The sequence below is a fragment of the Anas acuta genome, chromosome 4 (assembly GCF_963932015.1).
Source record: "Anas acuta chromosome 4, bAnaAcu1.1, whole genome shotgun sequence".
Taxonomy (NCBI): Eukaryota; Metazoa; Chordata; class Aves; order Anseriformes; family Anatidae; genus Anas; species Anas acuta.
In genome coordinates, this window is record NC_088982.1 from 44,019,138 (window position 1) to 44,044,278 (window position 25,141).

Here is a 25,141-nt window from a genome sequence, read left to right on the forward strand (position 1 = left end):
TTATACAGGGGAGAGTACGGTACAGCCTGGATGCTGTGTTTTCATGAACTGCTTGGTGTCGCTTTGAACAACTTTGTCTAGGTTAGTTCTTTTTAAAGGAAGTTGCTATCAGAAAGCAAGGCATACTTTTTTCCCCTGACAAGTCCTTGGCTAACTATTTTGTCATGCAAGCTCTCGCAGCAATTTGAAGTAGTGAATTACAGGGCTTCAAGGCAGCTGTTGCTGTAGTGAAAGATCACCTGGAAAAAGGAGGAAAGTGAGCCCATTCTCCTGCATTTGGCTTGCCTCAAACAGGGGAAAGCAGAGAGGAATTACATTCTCAGGCAAGGCATTATTATTGAAATGGGAGTATAGTTATGGACCTTCAGCTTCTGCACTTCCCAATCAGTTGTAATGTTCTTTCTATCCACACTTGTGCTTCTGCTCTTGTCAGAAAATACAGGAGCACTTTTATCAGGCTCTGCAAATAAGTCAGTCTGATGGAGGTCACGCCGACCTACTGCAAGCTCATTTTCTTTATCAAAAGCTCTTGCGGAGCTGTTAGCATCCCCCAATGAGATCTGGGGTGGGTGGTATTGTTCTCAAAAGATGTTAATGTCTTTTTTCCAAATGGCAAATGTATCTAGACAATGTTTATAGTAGAAGCAAGCTATTCACTTCTGCCTTTACATTTTCTCTCCACAGTACATCTAAGCACTTGTTTTCATTTTGTTTTTTTATAAAGCAGATGTTAGACTCTGTCAGGATTCCTTCCCACTCCTCCCCTTCAAGATCAACCCGTACTTTTTCCCCTTTTCCTGGCTCAGAGCATGTGAGCCTGATGGCCACGCAAGCTGCTGCACGTCCTTTGATGGGGATGGGGAAAAGCTGAAACCCTGTCTTGAACACACTGCAGCAGTTGTGCTGCTGCCACAGCCCAGGCACAGGCCCGCAGAGCTGACAGCAGCCCTGTTGCAGCACACACAGCCCCCTGAACCCACAGGTGCTGCTGCCACATGGGGCTGGCTCCTCCCCACCCCATAGACAGCGCCAGGCAGGACAGCAAGCGAGGCTTGCCTCTGGCACTGAGGGAAGGTGGGGACACAGAGAAGAGACAGAAACAAGTGAAGTTTTGGCCCTGCCAGTTCTGATACTGTCTCTAATCCCGTAACATATGCCTTGCTGGTGGATAGCCTCAGTCTTCAGATTCAGAACAGCGTAGTGCTGTTGCTCTAATATCTCAAGAAATGACATAACGAGAATTACGTGGCCAAATGGTGAGGTCAGGTTAAGGCCAGTACACTGCATAGGTGAAGACAGAAGGAAAGCCCCGTAGCTTGGCTTCCTTGCATTAAATTTTTATGGTTTCATAGAATGACTTAGCACATTAGCCAGACTGGTAATTTCTTCTGCTGATCATTTTGTGTAAGCTTCAATTTCCAAAGAAACACTTAGTAAAATAAGAAAGGAAAAGAAAAGACATGATCATAGCTGTGCCGCAGCTTTAATGCTGCTATACTGGCTCTAGATCTCAAATAGCAATTAAAAGAGAAAAGGCCATTTTAATCCCCTCCTTTTTAGTGCCACAGCCTAACACAGCGCCCGAGCTTTCCAGCACCACCATAATCACCTCCTTTTCGTGTTCATCAATCACTGCTTGGCAGATCTGTTCCAGCTCCTCTCGATCCTCTAGCAGTTGAAGCTTCTTTTCTTTAACGATTTCAAGAGGCGTCTTTCCTTCTCCCTTCCACAATTCCTCGAACACCTGAAAATCACAATGAGTGGCAAAGGTCAGTTGCTGTACGTATCAATGTTATTTACATGCAGTATTTTAATTACAGAGCTAAGTCAGATTTTAGTAGCAGCAAGAGCAGATTGTCTCAACATCAACAAGCCCAAGATTTAATCGTGCGCTGTGCTGAAAGACCTCTTGTACCTTCCCTCCTTTTTTTGGCACCCTGAAATCAATCGAAGCCTTTTCACTCCCTGCGCAGAGTGGTTGGGAAATGGTGCTCCGCAGCCCGCCGCAGCACCAGGAGCTGCCCACTAGCAGCGAGGATACTTGTTCCAAGAAGTTTGACTGCTGCAGCCCCTGTGTACCTTCTGTCCCTCCTTCGGGCAGCAGCACGTGCTGCTCACTGCTCTGAGCTCTGCCCCCTGCTGCGGGTGGGCCCAGCGGCAGCCACCGCCACCCCAGCGAGGCTGTTTCTCAGGCAGCACTCGCACTCGTCTCACATTGTGCACAAGAAGTGCCTGAGCGCGGTGAGAAAATGCATTTCCATGAGCGATGTCTCTGCACAGGAGCTGACGATTAGCTGACTGCTGTACCGAGTCCAATCCCAGGTAACTCATCTCATTACCAGCCCTCATCAGCAAGCTGTAATGAGGATACGTACGACAAAGCAGAAGAGAAATGGTGCCGAGCCGATTCCGCGCAGCAGCTCCAGCCCACCTATGCATCACCTCCACGCACAGGGATGCAGGGTGAACCTAAGCCTCTGGAATAATTACTTCTTAATGCTGGTGTGTTCTCCTATGCCATAGCAGGGCTATTGCCCTGGAATAAACTTGAGAGAAGGGAACATTTATAAAAAAACAATTTCCTTGGGCAGTCATTTTCTGTATTCCCTTTGCTCTTATTTCAGCTGTGGGAGGAGAGAAAGAAAACCCTTATTAAAACAGCTGCTTGTGCTTCATCCTGCTCTGAAGATATAATTGTATGTTTGGGCCACTGCTGTGTACCAGTATGGAAATGGATGTCACGTCAAAATTTCAGCACTAAACACTCAGTGTAGATGGAGGAGAGGCTGGGAAGGGGAAAGGAGAAAGGCCATTCAAACCGTGTGTTAAATAATTAGCAGGCCAGCAAGACAACTTAGGAAGAATGGAAGATGCGGGATGGTACTTCAAGTACCCCAGCAATAGCCTTCAGCGTGGAAGACTCCGCTGATACGAAAGACCCATGGTTAAGCAATTTTGTAGCCACATGAGGTCTGTAAGAACCATGTGCTGACACAATTCTTGTAAATAGAGATTTGTTTGCCAGCTGTACCCCAAAGCTTTTGATGGTATCTTGTCACAGTGCTGGAGACCCCGAGAGAGGGCAGTGACACAAAGCATCTTGTTTTTCCCTTGTAAGAGGGTTGCAGGCAGATCACAACATTCAAGTTGCCGATAAGTGGCCAGAGTTAGAACCACACTGAGTAAAGCTTTCAGCTGCTTACATCTAAACAAATCAATGCAGTGTATGATGCCTTCTGCAAGATCTTCCTTCCAGTGCAATAGAGTGCAAATCATTGTGCCAGTGCTACCTGGAACACCCCTAGAAACAAACACACCCAGCAGAGATCCACCCAGTCTGCAGCAGGTTGCGTTATTTTCTTTTTGCTGCACTCCATGGCCTAATTCCACGGCAGCCTCCACCTGCTCCTTCCTTCCCTGAGGGCCTCCCGAGGCACTGGGCTGGTACAGCGCCCCTCAGAAGGAGCTCTGTCCTCTTTGCACAGCACAGCCCATGGCAAAACACCCAGGAGAGCCCGAAGCACTGCACACATCAGAGGTTGGACAGTAAATATGCCCCATCACCATCCTGGAAAGAAGCAGATGTGATTTTTAGGACTGGTATGTATGCAAGCAAGACGTTATGTGCTGCGGGAGGAGAAAATCTGCAACAAACAAAATCTAAGCAGCCAAGCATGGCAGAGTTACCCAGGAGCAACTCATCCATCAGGCTGCCTTAGATCAGGGGGCAGGACAGCTTGACGGTCACGGCCACAGCTCTGCTTCCCGCCTGTCCTCTGCCAAACATCTCCTGGCACTGAGAAAAGCTTGCCCGTTAGAAACCTTCATGGCACCAGATTTTCCCTGTGGCATCTGCATCACGTGTACTTTTCAATTTGGTAACAAGCATATCCACTCAGCTACCGGAGCAATAATGTTATCAAGGCCCCTGCTTGTTTACAGGTATGAAGGAAAGCAGAAAGAGATGTGGCCAAGTCCTGTCAAAGATGCACTTTAAAAAATGTGTTTCGCTACTTGGCAAAGAGTACAGATCTAAAGAAAGCAGTTTAAAAAATGATTTCAACTCATTTACACAAACTGTCTGCACCAGAACAGTGGGATCAAATTATGAGGTCTCCAGAGCCAAAACGAGAATCTCAGGCCTCATTTCCATTACTGAAATCTCAGTAGTTTCTACTATTGATTCTTGCCTGAGCGTGATTAGATTTTAATGATGTTCTGCTCTCTCTACCTACACCGGCATAGCAGCGAACCATTGGTCAAGACGAATTAATCAGGACTCACACGTCTGGCTGCCATGGGCATCATATCAAACATTTTGCAACTGGTGAAGATGCCAGCTGACTGCTGCGCCTGAGAACGGCTCCAACTGGAAACCCTACCCGCAGTCATTTCCTGCCAAAGGTGGGAGGGAAGCAGCAGGCAGCACCACTCGAGCCTGTCCTGTGGGCATCTCTCCTTGCCACTGATGGAAAGCCTTGATGCCTGGCAGTTGTCCCTCAGCCTCTGACAAAAGTGAGGGGCAGGCTGGGTCCAGTGCTCCAGATGGCGCAGCCATAATTGTCAAAGCAGATGGTTCTGTTTAGGTTTGTGTACTGTGCTCATTTTCCTGCTATCTACTTTAAAGCAGGGGTGCCAAGTGGGTGTGCTGAAGTTATTCCTATGTGGGTGACATATGCAACTGCATAAGCAAACAAGACCTGGGGGCTGCTCTGCTCCGTGCCCTGCTCCAGATCCCTGAAGAACTGGCAACGAAGGGCTCCACGCTGAGCTGCTCCAGCAGGGCTCCCAGCAGCCAGGGCCACTTTCTGCTTTCCTGCCCCAGGATCTGTCCTCCTCCAACTCCGGAACACACAAGCAGGCCCTGATGCCACAGATGTACACCCTGCCAGCCCCAAAGTGAGGACTGAGGCCCCGTTGAGGCGTATTGCCCACCAGAGTGGTTTCAGCCCTGGGGAAGTTGCACCGGGACGTCCCGCCGTGGACTTCAAAGTGGAGCCTCAAGGCTCCTCTGGCCCAGGCTATGCTCGCCCCACAGCCCTGCAGCGTGGGAGCTGCCCCCCTGCACACAGACATGCCAGACTGAAACCGCTTCGGAGACCTCTGGGCAGGATGCTATATTTGATGGCAAGTTGGGCGTGAGCTCCGTAATTACCTAAGTGTTAATTATGCAAGCACACAGTGCCCTTTCCTTGGCATATGCATCCTACCATACAATGTTCTGTGTCTATAATCAGCACTCTCGGCTTTTATCTGTCTGTGTTTCTAATGCCTTACACAGCAGAGACCGAACACAAACCTCTTAAAAAATTAAAACTTTTAACAGCTTCCTGCTGTGAGCCGTGTATGTGGATACATGTCTGCGTGCTCACCCCATCAAACCCTTCTATCATTTCTAGTTGGATCTGTCTCCACCGCTGCAACTCGTTCTCCCCCACCCCAAGTGCTGCAATTCATCTGCTGTTGTGTATATATAGCCCTTTCTGCCCTCGGGCCATCCAGTATCTCTGCCTACTGCTGAGAATTGTTATAAACATTTGTTATTCTTCTGACATCCAGGCAACCAAAATACTTTTCTAAATGCGGCAAGGTTCCTGCAGTTTGATAGCATCACTCAGTGATGGCAAACAGTACTGTTATTTCTCTGTGTCCAATTTCAGAACAGAGAGGACAACACGCACATTACAAGGAGTTTGTAATTAAACAAGAAAGGCATCTCTGAAATTCTTGACATTTCATAACCTGTCAGAAGTGCTGGCGTACAGATATATCACAAGGAAAAACCTCCAGCAGAACAGCATTAGTACCCCGCTTCTACCTCCACAAGGAAGCTGAGAATTAAGAATGGAGTTCTGAAGCTCCTCTCTCAGTCGCAGACTCCAAGCTGATGGGTGTCCCGTTACCCCACGGGCACACAACCACCCGGCATCCCAATGCATTTCCTTTTAATGTTATGTTCTTTTTGAAGCTTTTACTTTTGCAATCTAAAATTTCCAAATGCACATTCCTGAAGTCAGGCACTTAGGTCTTGTATTTATGGTGCCTATAATAAGCCGCTGGCTATTCTGAGGAGCAGACCAACCACAAGCCCAGCTTAATTAAGCACAAGAAACCCCCCCAAACCAGGAGGTTTAAGTGTCTCCAAGTAGGATAAAGAGCCACATTTGCAACTGTTACTCTTGGTTTATAACCACGCAAAAGGGGAACTGCTCCCTGTACTGTTCCAAAGTTGTTCTTGGACTCTATTTGTGCTAAAAAAGAGGAAGCCAGCCCTGTGTATTCCAGTGTTAAACTCTTGAAAGCACACAAAGCAAACTAAATATCTTCATTAACAATTTTGCTGATGACCACCTGAGAAGAAATGGCCATCTGATATATTTATGTAAAGGCCAATCCCTACCTGAAAGAACAACACATTCCACAAACAACGTGAGATGAATGGCAGTTACTCCCTTTCACAAAAGGGCTCCAAATTTTGTCTATATACACACAGACATCACAGTACCCATCATAAGCAGTTCATAACTTAAGATGAATGTGCCAAGTGCTGATTTTTCTGACTGTCCTGACAGGGGGAAAGCTGGCTTTACAGACAGCTCTTGCTTGAGACGCCAATAACAACACTTGCTCAAAGAAGCTGGGACAAAAGAAAGGCCAGAAGTCTCCACGTTTCACTCACAGAGTATGCCAGATCAGACTTTTTTTTCTTCTTTTTCTTTTTGTGACTACAATCAGGTAATTATATCCATTTCCATATGCTAATACTTGGGAATGTAGACCCTAGTATCCCTTAGCACACAGTAGCTGATACTCCCAGCTTAACTGCTAGTCAGGGATTAGTTCCCACTGACCTTTCGCTCAGGTCTGACTCAAACTACCAAATTGAGATCTGTGCCTGGTCTGTTCAGAAGCACAACTTACTTAACTGACTGCAGTTCACATGGTGAAAATGTACTCTTTGGTTTGTGCTCCCTTCTAACACTGAATATGCAAATATATCTGTAAGATTACATACACGAGGTATTTTCATCCGTTATATGTATACAGTATAGATGCTAGATTTATCCTTCATCAACACTCTGAATAATTTCCTTTTAAACAAGCAGTGTACTGGTACACACTGAATATAAAGTAGCTATGCAAATGGACTAAGTGCCCACAGATTCAAAATAAAATTACAGTAAAATCAAAAAGGTACTCACCTGCTTTGCTGCTGAAGCAGAAATTTCTTTTTTTTCGAGAAGATTCAGAAGGTCAGCTAGGAGAACAGAACTGATTGGGCTATGGAAAAAGGGGGCAAGAGTTACCTCAGAGAAAAGGATATGTAATATATCTAGGCTACTGATGCTTGCCTACACACCATTTAGCATGACAAGCTAGTATTGTTCCCCATAATACACTATATTCAGCTTTGGTATTGATTGCCTGATTATGCCTTAACATTGTCATATTCCAGAGAAGGAAGGCACTGATTACTACTCTTAACTGCATAGTCCTCTTCTCTGGAAGGCATTTGGTTAGCTTCATTCATCATGACAGTGTCAAGGCCTAAGTAGCACTGCCTAGGATAGCAAACTTCACAGATAATAACTAAAGCAGAAGTGAGCAACAGAGTGACATGATACTATTCTTGGTACATGAGAAAAGGAGCAATTTTGTTTCACCATTGTAGTAATTGAGAAGCCTGACCTTTCCTTCACTGTACAGGAATGTTGTTTTAAGTAACTCAGCAGGTCATTTAAAATCCAGCCGATGACTTTCTTTGGCTTCATCTGGGTCTGTTTTACTACATTTTCAAAGAATTCTGTTAATCCGTCTTCATTCTGTTAAAAGAAAAATTAAATGCATCAAAGAGATACTGAAGTGCAAACATGATTAGTTACACAATTATATTCAGAGTATAAATACTCAATCCTAAAGTAAATTGGTTTTGTGAATTCATTTCAAAGCCATAAGACTTTTGAGTAATTTTATTAACATAACAGTAAGCAAAGTATGTTGTCTAGAATGCATACATATAGCTTGTATGTCAGCCTGTCTGTTTTAATGTAACTTCCAAGAACCAAGTCATCTTTTTTCTCTGAAATCCTCCCTAAAATTATCATTTGGAGAGAACCTTTCTTATCTCCTTTGTTCTACATACATACGATGCCAGAAAATATAATGCTCAATAAAATGCTCCACATGCTGTCATGCTGTCTGTTACCAAGAAGACTTTGCCTGAAACTGTCTACAGATACTTCACTTTTCATCTTGCAATCACTTCTTCTTATTTTGGATCGATGGAGTAAGATTGGCTTGTATTCACCCTTGAATGATACGGAAAGGTCATGCTGTAAGGAGTGGGGTTTTATTTTTCTAGTTTCTAGCTTTCACAGAAGCTATGTAAGGCTTCACATGGCACCCTAAGTGCTCAGAAGGTATGACAGTAAGGGATTCAGTTTATAGTATAAGTGAAATCTGAGCCTGTTTTTAGAAGAACAGACACTGCACAGTCTGTTGAATGCTGTGCTGCTCGACATCAAGGCAGTGATGGATCTTTAACTATAGCACAGAACTTATTAGGTCTACTGAAGGCTTGTAGTGCTCCTTTTCAAGGAGGAATCCAAATCCAGCGTGCTACTGGACTTCTGCAGTGTTTGGCATAACTGCACAGGAGGACATGCCAGCTCTGAGAAGTTGTCAGAGGTAACAGTTTAGAGGCAGCCACTGAGTTATTCTCAGTACACTGTCATCACAGCAGAAACATTTTCCAAGCACATAGGGATTGCAGACAGATCTCTGCGAACACTTCTGAGCAAAAAGAGTCCAGGTACATGCTAAACCAAACCTGACTTTTCCACCCAAACTCACCCCTGTCAAAACAGTCTCTTTTGCCCTTGTTTTTATAGATAACTTATCACCATAGCAATACAAAAAATTTGGACTTTCCACCTTGAATATTTCAGAACATCAACTTCTACCATCTCTGGATACCACATTCGTTAGTAATGATGTATGGCTTTTAAGGAGGCTGCAATCTACCACTCTCTATTCAGTAAAACAGATTAAAACCTACTTAGAATAATGGATTGAAGTGCTGTAAAACTGGTGGGACAAAAATCAGACCCTTCCCCTTTACCTTGAGACCATGAACAAAGAAAGAACCAAAGTTCTCAGCCTCAGTAAGTCAGTAAGAACTTCTATGGAGTGGATCCGGTAACTCCCAATACTTATCGGATACACACACACAAACTTCCTTTCTTGACCTATGTTCTTACAAATTTAACTAGTGGTTACTTAGCAATAAAAAAATGTAAAATCTAAGGTTAAATACATTAGAACAAATTTTGGTTAAAGACAAAAAAAAATAAAAAACAAAAAACCTCAAACATCAGAGGAGTGATGTAATTATCAAAGTCTAATAAACGATTAAAAACTAGGCATGTGTGAAGTGGAATTACTAAAATGATAAACTACTAAATACTGTACTCTTCCTAATTCACCCCAGGATTCATTAGCACAAACACACACCTATTATTTAACCAGCAGACTCTCTTCCACAGAAGCACCTGTCCAATTTAGGTAGGAAGAAGTGAGTATGTATAAATGTTGGTTTTTGTTGTTGTTGTTTTTTATACATGTGCTGCAGAAGGTTTTACAAACACTCCAGGCAGAGTAGTCTAGCTACAACATTATGCACACAAAAACAATGTCTGCAGACGCCACATGTCTCAATGAAGGCTACACAGCTCAGATGCAGCATGTCCAACACTTTTATCACGTATATGATGGAGAGCATATCTCTAGCAGTGGGCTTATTCAGATTTCTGGATATCAACAGCCTGGCTGGAGTTACAGCTCTGATGCTGCTGCCAGACCTTTGAAAATCAAGGACAAACATACCCAGCCTTCAAATTTTAATCAGATGATTTCCAAGCAGTAAGAGGAGAAAAGCCCAGGAATACTCAGAGAGATAGACTTACACATGCTACCAGGCACTGAACCCTATACCTACCTGCTACTTGTGCACATAGAACTGGATATATTCCCCCAAATTCCTTGGCCCTTCTTTATTTTTTTTAAAGTGACTATAATTTTCTGTAGCCAAAAAGAAGGAAAACCCAGCAATGCCAGATTGAAATGAACAAGGCAGAATGTCAAAACGTCAAAATGACTGTTAGAAATGAAATGATTTCCTTATTTTCTTGCCATATAAAGAAGGAATAGCTTGATTAGCTTTAATTTCTAGATATCATACTACTTGAACTTGACTTTAATTTGTTGTGCATTTTGGTCATCTTTTCTCATGCCAAACTCACTCCAACTACCAAATTCATTTTGATGACTTTCCCTCAGAAGATGTAGTTAATCTTAGGGAAAAATAACCAAGGGGCAGCTCTGATACACTGAGCTCTACTATCTATCATTTCACTTCTAAAACAAACAAAAAAACTTCAGTGAAATCTTAACTTAGCTACTTCCCTAACAATTTGTCATCACAATTTTCTGTGTGCTGTCTGCACACACTAGGTATTTCTGCTTCTGTATTTCTACACTGTGGCTTAAAACATCATAAAGAGTTAACGTACACACACACGCACACACAGACCCGTCCCTTGCGATAGATCTGTGCTGAAAACCACTGCAAGCTCTAATGTTCTGGTTCACAGGAATGCTGTCTCACTTAATTCTGAGTAACATATTTTATGCTTCTTAGAAGGAAAACCAGAATTCTGGAATTGCAGCACCATGCTTGTGATTGAGGCCCACTTGGGTGCTACCATTTTGCACAAAATATGGTGTAACTTATTCATAAGAATCTCACTGGCATGAAATATGAACTCAACCAGATGCAAATTTATTTTTGAAATATGGTTTCACACCATCATTTAATAGTACACGTCAAAATCTAGGGGTGGAGTGATTCCAGATGCTTTTAAAACAAGTTTAAAACAATACGCTACTTTACAGAACGCCATGGGTGTTATCTGCAGAGACATTGGCTCTGTAATGCAAACTTGTGCTTTTAAAGACCAATAATTTTTCCTGAAGAACTGAAGGAGAACCACATCAGTGTTCACAAATGTCATTTTCTGCTTTCTTCTTCCCATTCTCACCATCACAGCTCCCACAATAACCAACTATGAGGTAACTACTGCTGCAAAAATGTGCAAGACTGTCAGGGGGAAAAAAAGCAGAAAATGTACTCTATTAAAGCAGCAAGAAGAGCAGTCAAAGAAAGACAGTTCAAACTTCTTTATGGCTTCTTATAAAATGCTTTAAATTCTAAAAAGAAGCATAAATTCACCTGCACACCGAAGCGTATGAGGGTGGCATGCTGTAAACAAAATTGTCAAGAACTACTTCTTCAGCATCCCATTTTGACTGTTTAATGGATTCACAAATGTAATTGTTCCAGCAAACGAATGACCCCAAGCCCAAGTGGAACTGCTGCTTTTATCTGAGTAAGCAGAGGAACAGTAAACGTATACAAAGACTTGAAATTCAGATGAGAAAGGAAATGATCAGACTTTTTTTTTTTTCCCTATTGCTGTACTGTGACAGCCAATCTATTTTTCGGTTGGACTTCAGCATGGTCTTTGAAAACAAAGCATCACATTTATATCTATGCCAATGCATCTTATTTTTTTGCCCCTACAGGAAGCAAGGCAAAAATATTATACTACCATAACTGACCAAGTTCTCAGAGATCCTTCTTGATAGAAGAACAGTATTTGACAGCCTAACAGTTTACACAGCAAAGTAGGAACTGCATGCAGAAATTGAGTACCCAAATACCACTCAGTCTATCCAGCCCAAAAAATTGTATGTTTACAAATAAGAAGGATTTTGCATGAAGAAAATCAAACTTCACTTATTTTTGTCATTTGTACGAAACTATGAAAAATCTAGCAGTTTACACTTAGGAAATCGCATGCAAAGATATTAATAGCCAAAGCTCTCCTTCCATTTCAGTTCATCTTGCAATTAGGCAACGCTAGAGACTTACATTCTCAATACTGCAGTTATCGTATATGAGAATAAAGCTCATGAAGTGAGCAAAGAAACTAACTTGCATTCTGAGGTACAGTATTGTTTTATTTTAACTTTTTTTTTTTTTGGCGTTTTCGCTAACAAGTTGGCGCAGAACAGAGATTTTGCATTTTAGAATCATCCCTCTACCACTGCCATTTATTTAATGAGCACTCCTGGGCGCTCTAACCTGAAAGAATGCTCATTAGATTGTGCATCTGGCCCTATCAGCAATCTTCTGTAACTTCTGATGTAAGCTTAATACAGCAATGGACATACCATTTTCAGATGAATTAAGGTTAACTAGTCTCCCAGTGAACAGGCAAGCAACTTTTATGGAGAGTATACATGCTGACATTCTAATGCACAATAAAAGAAGACCCACAATGAAGAATGTGTTCACTTCATGCATTCAAATGGATGCATTATCTTATTACAAGCTGTATCCCAAAATTCAGCTAGGAGCTCATTAATTATCTTATATGCTGCAAAAAGGAAAAAGCTAAGAGAGAAAAAGCAAAGGCAATAGCAGATTTCAGAGAATGGCTGGAAAGAAAGGGGAGCTGGTCAGGCAAATCCATAGGGTTAGTTGCTAGAGATGACAGAAACCACACAGCAGAGGCCATCAATACCAGCAAGATTGAAGAAGTAGGTTGATGCCAAGGGAAAGGAGTGGGTGTACTGAGTCCGGCTGGGATGAAGTTAATTTTCTTCATAGCAGGCCGTAGGGGGCTGTGTTCTGGATTTGTGACTATAACAGTGCTGGTAACGCACCGGTGTTTTGGCTACTGCTGAGCTGTACTTGCACAGCATAAAGGCTTTCTCTTTTCCCGCTCTACCCCTGCAGTGAGCAGGCTAGGGGCGGGCAAGAACAGCCAGCCTAAATTGACCACAGGGACATTACCTGCCGTATATCATGCTCAGCAAGAAAAACTGAGGGCAAAGGGTTTGGGGTGAGGCAGTCTGAGACTGGATGGGCATCAAGACTACTTGTGGGAGGTAAAGAGTGATTGTTTTTGCATTACTTCTGTTTTTTCCTTCCTCCTTCTGATACTTCTTTAAGTGTTACATCTACCTCTACCCATAAGTTCTTATGCTTTTGCTCTTCTTACTCTCTCCCCCATCCCACTGGTTGGGGGAATGAGCAAGCAGCTGCATGGTGCTTAGCAGCTGATCAAGGTCAACCCATCACAATGGGGGAGAAGATGAAAAAACAACAGAAAAAAGGGTGTGCAGAGACCTACTTCCTCTTCTGAGCTCCTTTTATTTTGATGTGCAAGATAAAATGCACACTTGGACAGGAATACTGCCTGCTAAATCACATTGTGCAATTTACACAATGAAACAGAAAGGTAAGATACTACAGATGCTTCTCAGTCACTGCAGCCTCATCATTTCGATGAGACTTACATCTGCCTACCAAGCAGTAGCCCACTAAAATGGCACACCAACACAAAAGTAGATTTCCTAACATCTTTCTTCAGAAGTAACCATGTTTTCTGTAGAAACAGAATCTATAAAGATGTATTAAACTATACACAGTATACACAGCACAAGTGTATTAAAGACACATGAAGAAGGGTTATTAGGTAGTTATGTGCACTGCTCTCCCTGCATTTACAGCCAAAGGAAAGGAACTCCTCCAGAGGACAATTTAAAGTACTTATGATTATACTCTGAATCTTACCATGAAGATGTTTTCCTTCTGTCTCCACTAATCACAGAGATAACCAAAGCAGAACACTGTCCTAGCTTAGCTGGCTATGTGAAAAGTCTAAGCTTGGGTGGCTATACTAACCTACCACAGAGTTTTCATTGCCAAAACAAGATGATGCAATTTGTATTTAAGAAGCCTTAAGTCCTTTAGATTAATTTTGGAAGTTATGAGATTTTGTTGTCGTTTCATTATTTACATCCACATTTGTCACATCCTTTCTTTCACATCCCCTCTTCTCAACATGTCCCTGGTAAACTGCATTGTGAGGTCAACGTTGATGTTGTAAAGCCATTTTGTTTATTTACCTAAGAATAAGTCAATTTTTTTTTTTCTAACCAGTATGGAAACTGGGGCACATGAAGCTGAAAGATTTAAACTATGGGTTTTCCTTCTGCAGTCGGGAAAGCATGTCCATTAATTTGTTAAACACTGACAATGTGCCCAGACTCATACCAGACCCAAAGACAAGAAGAACATGCAATTGCAGACAAGGATTTCTCAGCAGGAAGTTGTACATTTGTGGCAGTAAGTCACTAGTTTGTCCATGTGTAGACAGACAAGATCAATATTAAATAATAGTTATTTGACTGCACCTTGCATGAGAAATGCTTTTTCTAGTAGCACTGTGCAAGGTTTCTTTTCCCCCTACTATTCTATTCATATGGCTCCAAGGTACAAAGTAGGCAACGAACTGGACTTATTTACAACCAAAAAAAAATCCATGAGAACTGATAGCTGGTTAATAATGACATTTGTAAATGTTTTTAAAAACAATGGAGCTTTGAAGTTGCTAGGTTTATTTTAGCACTTGATCAATAGACCTACCACTAAGGTGAAGCTGTGTTCAGGAAGAATCCCATACAGCTCAACAAGCTTTGCTCTCTTCGCACTGGGGAGGTCAGGAAGTCTTTCATGAATCCAATCAATATTTACCACTTGCTGATGGTTCACATTAGCTGGCAAAGATTTAGTATCATATAGAATCAATGGAGGAAGATTTGGCTCTGGCATGAACCTAGAGAAAATGAAGAAAAACTTCCTTAGAATTATTTTCAGTCCAAAAGCTAAGCAACATGAAAAAAAAAAATGACAAGTTTAAGCTTACCTGGAAATTGTACTACTATTTTAACAAAATAAAACATTAAAAAATAATTACTTGGTATACTAATGGTAAGTACTAAGAGATCAGTCCCTGAACTGCTGCAAAGTCCCTGTTCTCTGTATTTGCCACTGATTGTCAAAGTCAATGTTTAAAAAGGAGTAATTAAAACACTTCTGCACTCAAAATAATATTATTAGTAACAATGACGATGATAGCTATGGAAACAACATATTCAACCTTTTGGCATCAAGCATGAATTGTTGATCTGGGCAAAAAGACTGCAGTGGACTGGCAGGAAGAAACCCAGATTGAGAGCCAACTGCCAGGAGTGATCTGGGCAGGTTGCGACCTTTTCCATACTAACTTCAAAAATCTAGATGAAATCCCATGCTGTGCTAAAAGCAAAGTCACTGTGCTCAGCCGGGTGCCACCACTGAACAAAAGGCTCCCTTAAAGAGAAGGCCATTTCAAACCAGTTGAATAACTGCAATTGAAGCAGAAACTTCATTGTTAGATGATCAAATGAGAGCTTCAAAAATTTCAGAATAAAGGACAACCTCTATAATTTTTTATTTCAAATCTGCCTAACCACATATCTCACATCTGATGCACATTTGCAAAAAGTAAATTATAAAAATCTGAGAAAACACAGTTTAATATTGGCCACAATCTTAGTACTAGTAGTAATCTTTCCAGTCTTTATTTGAAGTATATTGGACTCACCAGTTTTGCCAAGGTTTGCATGAATTTTCTTTTGCATTTGTTCTTATTCTTGTTAAATCAGTTGTGTTATTAGCCTTGTTAAATAAGCCAGCCCCTACCACATTAAGGAATTCTTAAATGATCACTGCCATTTCTGCTGCATTTCTACAAATGCTAATTGGAAAAGCAGATTTAATTTAAACTTTGTGGGATATTTTCAAAATCCTTGCTGTGCTTCAATGAGAATATATGTAGGTTTAACAGGAATACAGATAGGGCAGAGCTAAGAAGCTCTGAAAACTCTCCTGCAGAACTACAATTTTCCAGCCAAGAATTGAACTCTGGCAGTAACAGGAAGACTGTCCTAGGATGCAAAGCCAGGGAACTCCTGGGTGGATCAGCATTAAGAAGACCCTAGGCAGGGGAGGATGCAGGCAGGCACAGAGCAGGAGAAGAGGAGCCCAAAGCCCTCAGTAATCACTGAGATGCATAACCAGCAGCATTGTCTGATCATCTCATCCAGACACTACTGTGATTACCTCCTGTGCTAGGGCACTCAGAGGTTACGCTGCTGCTTTGCAGTGCTGCCCCAGCTCCCAGCAGCACTGCTTCCTGCCAGGAGTCGTGCCTTAGTCCCTCACCCTCCAGCTCAATCCTTCCCAGCTGGCTGTTTGTGGCTTGACTGTGCTGCACTGACTTTGCCGAGAGTAGATGAAAGAGTGCTCACAGGAATCATGCTAGCAATCAAACTGCGATGGCTGTCATCTCACACTGGTGGAAAGCAAGAGGTACTTCGCAGGGTAACAACCTCAATAGGGCTACACAGATCTTAAGGTAGAAACCTGCCTATGTACACTGACACTCTTCTGCAGTAGTTAGGATTTTCAAATAGTGTCTTAAACAGAATTTAAGCATGATAAGGCAGGGCCTGCTATCTGAAAATCATTTCCCTCAGTATTTATTTAAAGCAGGAACAATTCTTAACTCAGAATATTCTTACATTTAATGTTAGACATTCTTAATAATACATGTGTACTGGCCACAAAGCAAACCTTCAATTTGTCCACTTGGAGCGAAGGTAATCCAGCTTAGTTTTTGGGAAAGATCTATGGGATTTAGCAGAGATCAGAGAGTTCTAGATCTGAACTTCTCAGAAATACACTGATTTTGACAGGTCTCTTTCCCTTCCAGTGGAAGGTCTACACTCGCCATACTAACTTTACAGACTCATTACACAGACTACACTTAGCATATTAAATAAGTTTACAGTTCTTGAAACGTTAACTTATTGAAAAAAAAAAATACCGATAATCCTGCATTCCTTCTTTGTCTCTCATTGGTACAGTGCACCTAAAATAAAACACAACAGGTAAGATGTGAGAAGTGGTACACCACAGAATTAGTTTTCTGGAAAAAAACAAAACAAAACAAAGCCAAAACATCACCTTGTGAAGATCAGGAGAACTTCTTAAAGCCACTTCAAAGAAAATGTGTGTGAACTCCCTGATACTGCTTGATGTAACACACAGGAGTGGTTTTTTTGTTTGTTTGCTTGTTTTTATCAACAGATTGTGTTAAAGCCTCAGCTTTAAGACTAATTAATTACTACCTGCAATGAAACTATACTTGTGAATTTTGACTTTAGAAGAAAGAAGCTGAGCAATACCATGCTATCTCCCCTGATCAGTTCACTGGGTATCCCTAGCACTCTAAATGTATTATTCCTGATATTCCTCTAAAATAAAAACTCACCCAAGCTTGGAATCAAAGGCTCTTGTTTCATTCAGAATTGTTCCTCCATTTTCCAGTTCTTCAATTTGCCTCTGTATTTCATAGTCTGACAGAAACAAAAGAAAAAAAAAAATAAGCTTGCTATACTGCACTATTAGCTTTTATACATTCAACTATTTCACTGCTATGCAATAATGGAAAAGTTTGTTGATTTAACCTTAATGAAATCAACAGCAGTAGTTACAGACAGAATTATTAGTCACTGCCTTTCTCTCTAGCACTGTTTCTTTCCTTGCATGTTTTCCTTATCTTCTTTCATTTCCTTCAAGTAGAAAACATTTTCTCCCAGGCACTGCAGCCAAGCCATACATTCCTAGTGACCTTCCTCTCACCCAGTAGAGTATTTGGAACAAGAACTCTCATATCGCCCTTGCCAGTTTTATTTTGGGGATGTAATGATCATCTTTTCTTGCTCATACCCAAGCTGCATCTGAACTTCACACACACCATCTACTGTACTCAGTGGAAAGCAATCATCTACACTGGAGGACACGGAGCTACTGCTAACATATTTCAGAGCCAAACGCTCTAAGCACTGAATCATCTGCTTTGTTCTTCTTACAGGCAGAGGGATAAAAGTTAAAACTGCAGAGTAACATGGCCGCTATCCCCAGAATGCCCCATAGGTCCACTGGCAGCGTCTCGGTCACTGTGACAGGGGTGAGCTGGGTCCAGGGTCCATCCAGGGAGTTCAGTCAGAAGCAGCAGGAGATGAGGCCAGCCACAGGACTGGGAACAAGACTACAGCACGGGTCCAAGGTCCATCAGGAGACAGGACTGGAAACTCACACACCTGTGACATTGCTTAGGCAAAGTCTGAAGGCCCCAGCTCAGGCTTCAATGGGACTCGTGCACCAGGGGCAAAGAGCATGGATGGGATGCCCAGACAAAGCTAGACAAGGCATTTAAGGCCGATTAGCGTACTCTGGAGCTTGGCATATTTCATTTACTGAGACCTCCTAAAATATCTACACTGTTCCAGTAACAAAGGAACCATTTACCTATTGCTTTTGCCAGGAATCGTATGCTATTGATATTCTTCACCTCTGTCCTCACTCCGTAAGGCTCTCCAGGATGATGCACAGAAACATTGGCATCTACTCTCAGCTGGCCCTCTGTAAAAGGAAACTTTATCAACAGAATAGTCTGCCCTATAACCTAGAGTAAAAAACAAACAAACTTGGCATGCATTAATAAACTGCATGTTACGTGTAGAACATTAATAGCTGACTTCCATATGATCAGAAATGGGTAACAACCACCTTACAATAGCTTTCTGTTTGTGATTCCTTTTCAAGCTTCTGCCTCCAATCATTCAAAATTTTCCGAGAATACAATTTTATATATATGTATTTTATTTTTTTTTTTTAGTATTATTGCTGATAATTCCTCTCCAGGAAAACTGTATAGCACAATGCAGGGCAGGTCCTCTAAATCAGTACGGCAAAAAGAGCTTCTGACTCACAGCTCTTAAATAAAGGGCAGAATTATACAAGAAGTTTAAAGCAGTAGACTGTGAGTTCCCTTCCACTAAAAACAGCACAAAAACTTTGGAATTACAACTTGATGGATATATACTACTCTAGCGTGGAACACAAGAACTTGCAGTTATGTTGAACAGATTTACTTAGGTGTCCTTGGAAGTCTGCAGCCCAAAGACAAAATGTCAGAAGTGGTAGATTTTTTGTAATTTTCTTCCTCTCCTTCAAGAAACTGCAATCTTTTCTCTGCCCAGATTTCCCTAGCTGCCAGAAACACTGAAACTGAATACAAAGTTACATATAAAAGCATCGTACAATTTTAGTCCAAAATGGGCTAATGTTCTCAGAGATCTTTGATGACTCAACTTCAAGTAAATAGGACTTTCATCTTTCTAAGTTTTCTCCTCTAAAGACATCACTTCTAAGAAGAGAAGGTTTGCCATAGTTATTCAACTGGTAGGAAAAAAACAAACAGGAAAGGTCATATTATAATGACTTAACATTTTTTCCCATATTGCACAGTGAACGTCTACGGCCTTCATCTTTGTTTTTAAATTTTAATACAGATAAAAAGAAAAACAAAACAAAGCAAAACCAACCAACCAAAAAACAAAACAAAACAAAAAGCAAAAACCACTTGATGTTTAGATACAGTATTAATAATAAAGGAAATACAAAATAAAAAGTCTATGGCTCAGAATCCATTCTGGTCAAGAGATATAAATTGACTAGAGAGGATTTGGTACATTTTGTAAAAGTAGGCTGGATGATAGTTCATTCATTTCCTCTGTCTTCAAAGAGCCTTTGCCGAGCACATATTAAGAATAAAAGTGCTGGAATGACCCAACATCTCTTTCAAGAGAGGTGTTTTGCATGTGCTTCCTCATTGGCGTGAAATGAATACTTGTTACAGAAGAAGAATATTCTTGTCCTGTCCTTACTTCATTTTGAGACACAACCTGCTTCTACTTGGATGTAGGTGTCAATGTGATGTGACAATGAAGTTAATCAGGCATAAGTGAAAGGAGAGCCAGACCCTAAATGTTCTTAAAACAGCTTTTCCCTTTAAGCCCACTTTAAGCTCAGCTTCTTTTCCTTTCTTTTTGCAATGAAATTATCTTTTCACTTGTCTATTGTTAATGAAGTAACAGTGAATAAAACTGGGCACTTGTCTTCACTGAACACAGAAGCAGAATGAAGGTAAAGTATGAAAATGTAAAGACCTTATTTGAAAGCAAGTAATTATGATTTATAGCGATGGTAATTACGAATTACTATTCTATGACAAGAGAAAACCATAGTAGCAAGCCCTTAAAAATGCCACCTGCAAAAAAAAAAAAAAAAAAAAATCAAATACTCTTAAAGTGAATTATATTGCAGGAAAAATATTCCCAGCACTGGACTTCGCCTTTAGAGTCAGAAATCTCAATGCAGTAAAAGATACCACAGTGCAATTCCAGTGGCAATATTAGGGTCAAATTCAGAAGTGATAAATGATGGTGTATATATATATATATATGTCCATGAAGGACTTTGAGAACTGGATGCTTAATAACAAAACACTGTGCCCCACCTGATGGGTACAGCACTTGTGAGAGAAGATTCAGAGAGCAGATGTAGGCAGCACAAGGCACTATGTAACATAAGGAATGTCTAGCAATTATTATTTCCCCCTACATTAAATTAGATTTGAATCAGTAGCTAACATTTCTTAGATCCCCTAAGTCTTTGGTAATACTTGGACCATTCTGGCTCGGTTCTCTAGGTGATGGACCCATTTATACTATGACCTGATTTTGTTGCCAGATCAGTGAGGCCAATTATCACAGGGAAAAAAAAAAAAGAGAGAGGGGAAAAAAAAAAAGCTTAAATTGCGAACACTAACAGGCAACAGATAAATGAGTGTATGTGCTGGGGGGAATGAATACCCCAAACTGCACTTTTTAAAACTCTCACACAGAAGCCTGCTGTTTGCTAGCTGTAACCACGGACTGGCTGTAAATTTTGGTAATATTAGTACTGAGCAAAAATGGTATGTCTCAGATTTAGAAAGGGACATGAGAGAGAACTACCAGTTAGGGGGCTGAAGACATGCTGCGCTTCTGCACAACTATTTAGACTAGAAAAATTGGGGCTTTACAGTTCCAGACAGAAGAGCTGGTGCCAAAATGAGGGATTCTCAAGAGCATGTGGTCTCAGAAAGATTGTAGTGATCTCTGCTGGAGAAATCCTTGAGGTAGAGGAGAATCCTGCAGATCAGACTGATGTGTGGGGACAAATGCCAGAGGATACCTTGGGACCTTGGCTGCTAATGCCTGCAACTGTTCCCTGCAAGCCTGCTGCACAGCATGAACCACCACAAATTTCTGCCCAGCATCCCCTGAGCAGCAGTGATCTCCCTAGTGGGAAGATAAGTTGAGACCTAGTGAGCACAATGCCAGAAGGTTGTGGGGAGGGACAGTGTGTGAAACAATCAGGAGGGGTAAAAGCTAAAATCTTGTTGGTTCACCCACGACACCTGCATAAGTTTACTGCTTACACCAATTTTATGACCAGCTGAGACCTGACATGCAACTTAGAGGATGATCCATACTCCTACTACTTTGTGGGAGCTAAGGGAACAGCCATATTCCACAGCTAGTCCTTACTATGTTGCCTCTGTGCTGCAGCTCTGTGGCAAGCAACATGAGGGCAGACAGGGAGAAACACAAGAACCCTGGGGACACTCTTTCCTGCCTAGGCTTATCCTGTAAAAGTAATGTGTGAGTCAATATAAAATCTAACACTGCAAAGCTCTGCAGAGGAAGGCAGGCCCATAAGGACACCTGAAGCATGGGAGACATTAGGGCAGGCTCTGAGGATTGTAAAAACAACAGCTAGAAAAAGCTGTGTGTTATAAGCAACTGCAGAGCAAAATAACCAGAAGCTGCAAAACTCCTGCAAATACAGAGAATTACTGGTGACAAGAGAACATGCCCTTCCCCCTTCTGTACCTGCCATGATTGCCTGGCTGCTCCCAAGTGTTTGAAGAATAAGTTGAAGCTCTCTGACTGCTGCAGCTGCTTCTTCCCCACAGCACATATCAGGCTCCATGACAACCTCCATGAGGCCGACTCCTACCAGGGGAAGAGACAAGAGATTTCCAACAATAGCTTTTGATCTCGGCATATTAGAGTGGAACTGGCTAAACACATGAAAGCACTTGGGCCTTTTTCAAGAAAAACACACACAAAAAAAACCTCCACCCCAGAAAACAACAATGCCCCCAAAAGAAAACATAACAAAACAAACAAAAGCAAACATAAAAATCATGTATTATTTAGTGACTGTCACAGTGGACCCAGCTGCAGACTCCTATAAAAACTTTTCCTCCTTTTTTTTTTAAAGGAGCAGGCAAACTGCAGGCTGTCCTCCACCCTCTGATGACTTGCAGAACAGACACACACATTCCTCTTCTGCCTTCCTCTAGCAGAACTCCAGTTTAAAGCCAATCTGACTGCAGATTCAAATTTATTGATCTTAAACTAATCTTGGAACAGACAGAACTGCAAACAGATGTAGTCTAGTTTTTATTTTCAGTATCCAGCTTTCAAAGAATACGAGCAGTGACAGCCCTTAACTTCAGTGGATACTGGAGCACCACGTCCCTGTTATGCTAGGCCATCCTGACTGATGTCTTCTATTTTGCATTAAGTTGGTTTATTCAGTTTATAATTTCAATGCTTAAAGAGAAAATCTACATTTTTTCAAAGCTAATAATTAAAAGAAATCTCTGACTCATGCACTGTCAAATTCTAGCAGCTACTCCTACATACAAACTTGATTCACTACAGGTCTGGGATTTTTTATTTATTATTATCATTTTTAAACAATGCCTACAGTAGCAAGAGCTTAAACAGCTGAGTGGCTGTATGTTACTGACATACACAGTTTTGAAGAATTGGAGCCAACAGATTTCTAATTTGCTATTGCAATATGCCATCAACCAACTGCAATAGGAAAGGCTTGCTAGCCATTAAAAAATGCAGGCCTTCCCCTGCTTCAAGTGTAATGTGCATTTTGATCTGTTTTTATTTTTGAGGAGAGACATATCAGGTTGTTTTTACTTTTTACTTGTTACTTTTCAGACATTTACTTTTAAAGACTCATCTTATACAGAAAGAAGGAGAAAAATAAGAAAATAGTCCAGGCTTACCAGCCCTATTCAAGTCAACAAGAGTTTGGCTCCTTGAATCATCATGGAGACTCTTTCCACTGTCTTGCTCCAACTGTATTTGCTTAATCCTCACAGTTTTGGTCACCATCTGGCTCATTTTATTATCTATGCAGAGACTGTATGACAGACTCCCATTCACCGCAATAGGAACTCTTTGCTGAGTGATTTGATAGCCAGCCTGTCAAAAAAATAGCTTTATACTCAAAACATTCATTTTATGCAAAACAGCAGCATTACCAAATGCAAGTACTCTAGACTGAGAACATCAAACTGACTATGCAACAGCTCCCATAATGACCTGTAAAAGATGAAGGTACACGTAAACAGGCAAAAACACAAATTATTCTGCTTATCTGGAGAGGAGGGAAGCTAGAGAAGGGGACTAGAATGGGAATTAACTGTGAGAAGCTGGAGATCTGGGAAAAAGTAAGAGTGCTCCTCAATACGGGCAAGAATACAATACTATACTAATGCAGAAATAATCAATAATCAACTACTCAACCACTTGCTAAAGGTGACATCAATTTCACTGATACTGCCTTGGGGCAGAAAATGGACCAGAAGAGGTTCTTGCATGGTTCTGCGATCGTGTTAAATCTTGTCTGACGACAGTAACTGTACCTCCATCCCCAAGCTGAATATCCCTCTCTGCCAGTTCAGTAACTGACTCATTAGTGTGGTGGGGAGGGAGGTGGCAGGAAAAAAATATGAAAAGGAGAAAGTTCAGTTTCATTAATGCAGCAATTTACAACCTAGACACTGCAACCCCCAATGAGGCACACAGCTGATAAATACTACCTCATACTTGGGACTCCATGCAAAGGGGCAGCTTCTAGCCAGAGAAGGGGCTGCCAGTGACAAGGGCTTGTAATCACTGCTCTGATGTAAAAATACAGAGTTGAATCAATTACTCTGTTGAGATAGGGCCCCTATCTCTTCCTCCTTGCTAGCCCCCACTCATGCCTCCACTGGTGAGAATTTTAAAGCCTGCCAGTTTCTGGGAGAAGCATTTGCTTATCTTGCAGGGAGGAAGGGCTTACTGTAAAGTTTAGAGATGGTGACAGTGTGTTGGGATACAGGACAATGGTCTGGCACCGTGAATAGCTCAGCTTATATATGCAATAAAGAGCACGACCTTCTAGCCATAATCACTACAAGAAACATAAAATAATAGACTCTTTTCAGACTATGCTAACCAGACAGCTCTTCCCATCTCTTAAAACTTCTCATTAAAATGATTTTTTTAAAGCCTGGAATGCTGAGTGACAATAAATAACAAGAATCCCATTTCCTATCCAAAGCCCTACGCTCATGAGTAACAATAATCCCATTGTCAAAAGACCCTAAGAGCAGGATTTATTTTATCTGTTCTGTACAGCTCATTAGCCTAAACTCCGCATCTTATTACAGAGTTCCTGGCTAGACTGCTTCACTGTGAAATGCAGGTTGGGCAGTTTAATGTCAGCGCTTTAAACTACAGAAGTCAGTCACTAGAAAAAAAGAATTACATGTTTCAGGCTAATAAAATCAGCATCTCCTTCACCAAATTTCCATCCATATTTTACAAGAGGATCCTATAATTCATGTTCACTGACAATGGCAGCCCACATGATGCTGTACACTCTTTCTTCTGCCTCACCTTTCTCCTCTAAACACATAGCTGAGGTTTCTTTTACTTGACAACATTCTTTCATATAGTTTCTATACAGGAGATGGATAGCAGGAGAAAACACAAGACTATGAGATTGTTTTCAGTTTAACGGCAGAAGCACCAAAGGTGACATGGGAATTGATCTGTGATGTTTTGGTGCTTCTTTAATATGTATAAAGGAATTTTGAAAGTTGTGTTTATTTCTTGCTATTTCACTTCTTTTCTCCTTCAGGTCAGGAAATGGGTTCTAAAATAGTTCTACAAGTTAAAAAAAAAAAAAAAAAAAAAGAAAAAAAGAAGAATTGATAATTCAACGTGATAAGGATGTGTTTCATATTCCCAGTAGCTCATTACAAAACTCCCAACAAAAGGGCCTCTCTTAATGACTCACAAATATTAGCAAAGTTATCCCCAAAAACAAAATCAGCAATTATGTCAACTTCACAGAAGTGAACCTAAGAGTTGC

At 41.3% G+C, this 25,141-nt stretch overlaps 1 protein-coding gene across 1 annotated transcript in view; it reads right to left on the reverse strand.

Moving 5' to 3' along the window:
* The window catches only part of GATB (glutamyl-tRNA amidotransferase subunit B), a 43,250-nt gene that overhangs the window by 1,441 nt on the left and 16,668 nt on the right, over nucleotides 1-25,141 (reverse strand). The window contains exons 4-12 of the mRNA XM_068680952.1: nucleotides 23,004-23,202; nucleotides 21,802-21,924; nucleotides 18,329-18,442; nucleotides 17,289-17,373; nucleotides 16,842-16,886; nucleotides 14,558-14,747; nucleotides 7,690-7,823; nucleotides 7,203-7,281; nucleotides 1,610-1,744 (exon numbers count right to left, since the gene is read on the reverse strand). Coding sequence (XP_068537053.1) covers nucleotides 1,610-1,744; nucleotides 7,203-7,281; nucleotides 7,690-7,823; nucleotides 14,558-14,747; nucleotides 16,842-16,886; nucleotides 17,289-17,373; nucleotides 18,329-18,442; nucleotides 21,802-21,924; nucleotides 23,004-23,202 — 1,104 coding nt within the window. The remainder of the gene's footprint in view (nucleotides 1-1,609; nucleotides 1,745-7,202; nucleotides 7,282-7,689; nucleotides 7,824-14,557; nucleotides 14,748-16,841; nucleotides 16,887-17,288; nucleotides 17,374-18,328; nucleotides 18,443-21,801; nucleotides 21,925-23,003; nucleotides 23,203-25,141) is intronic.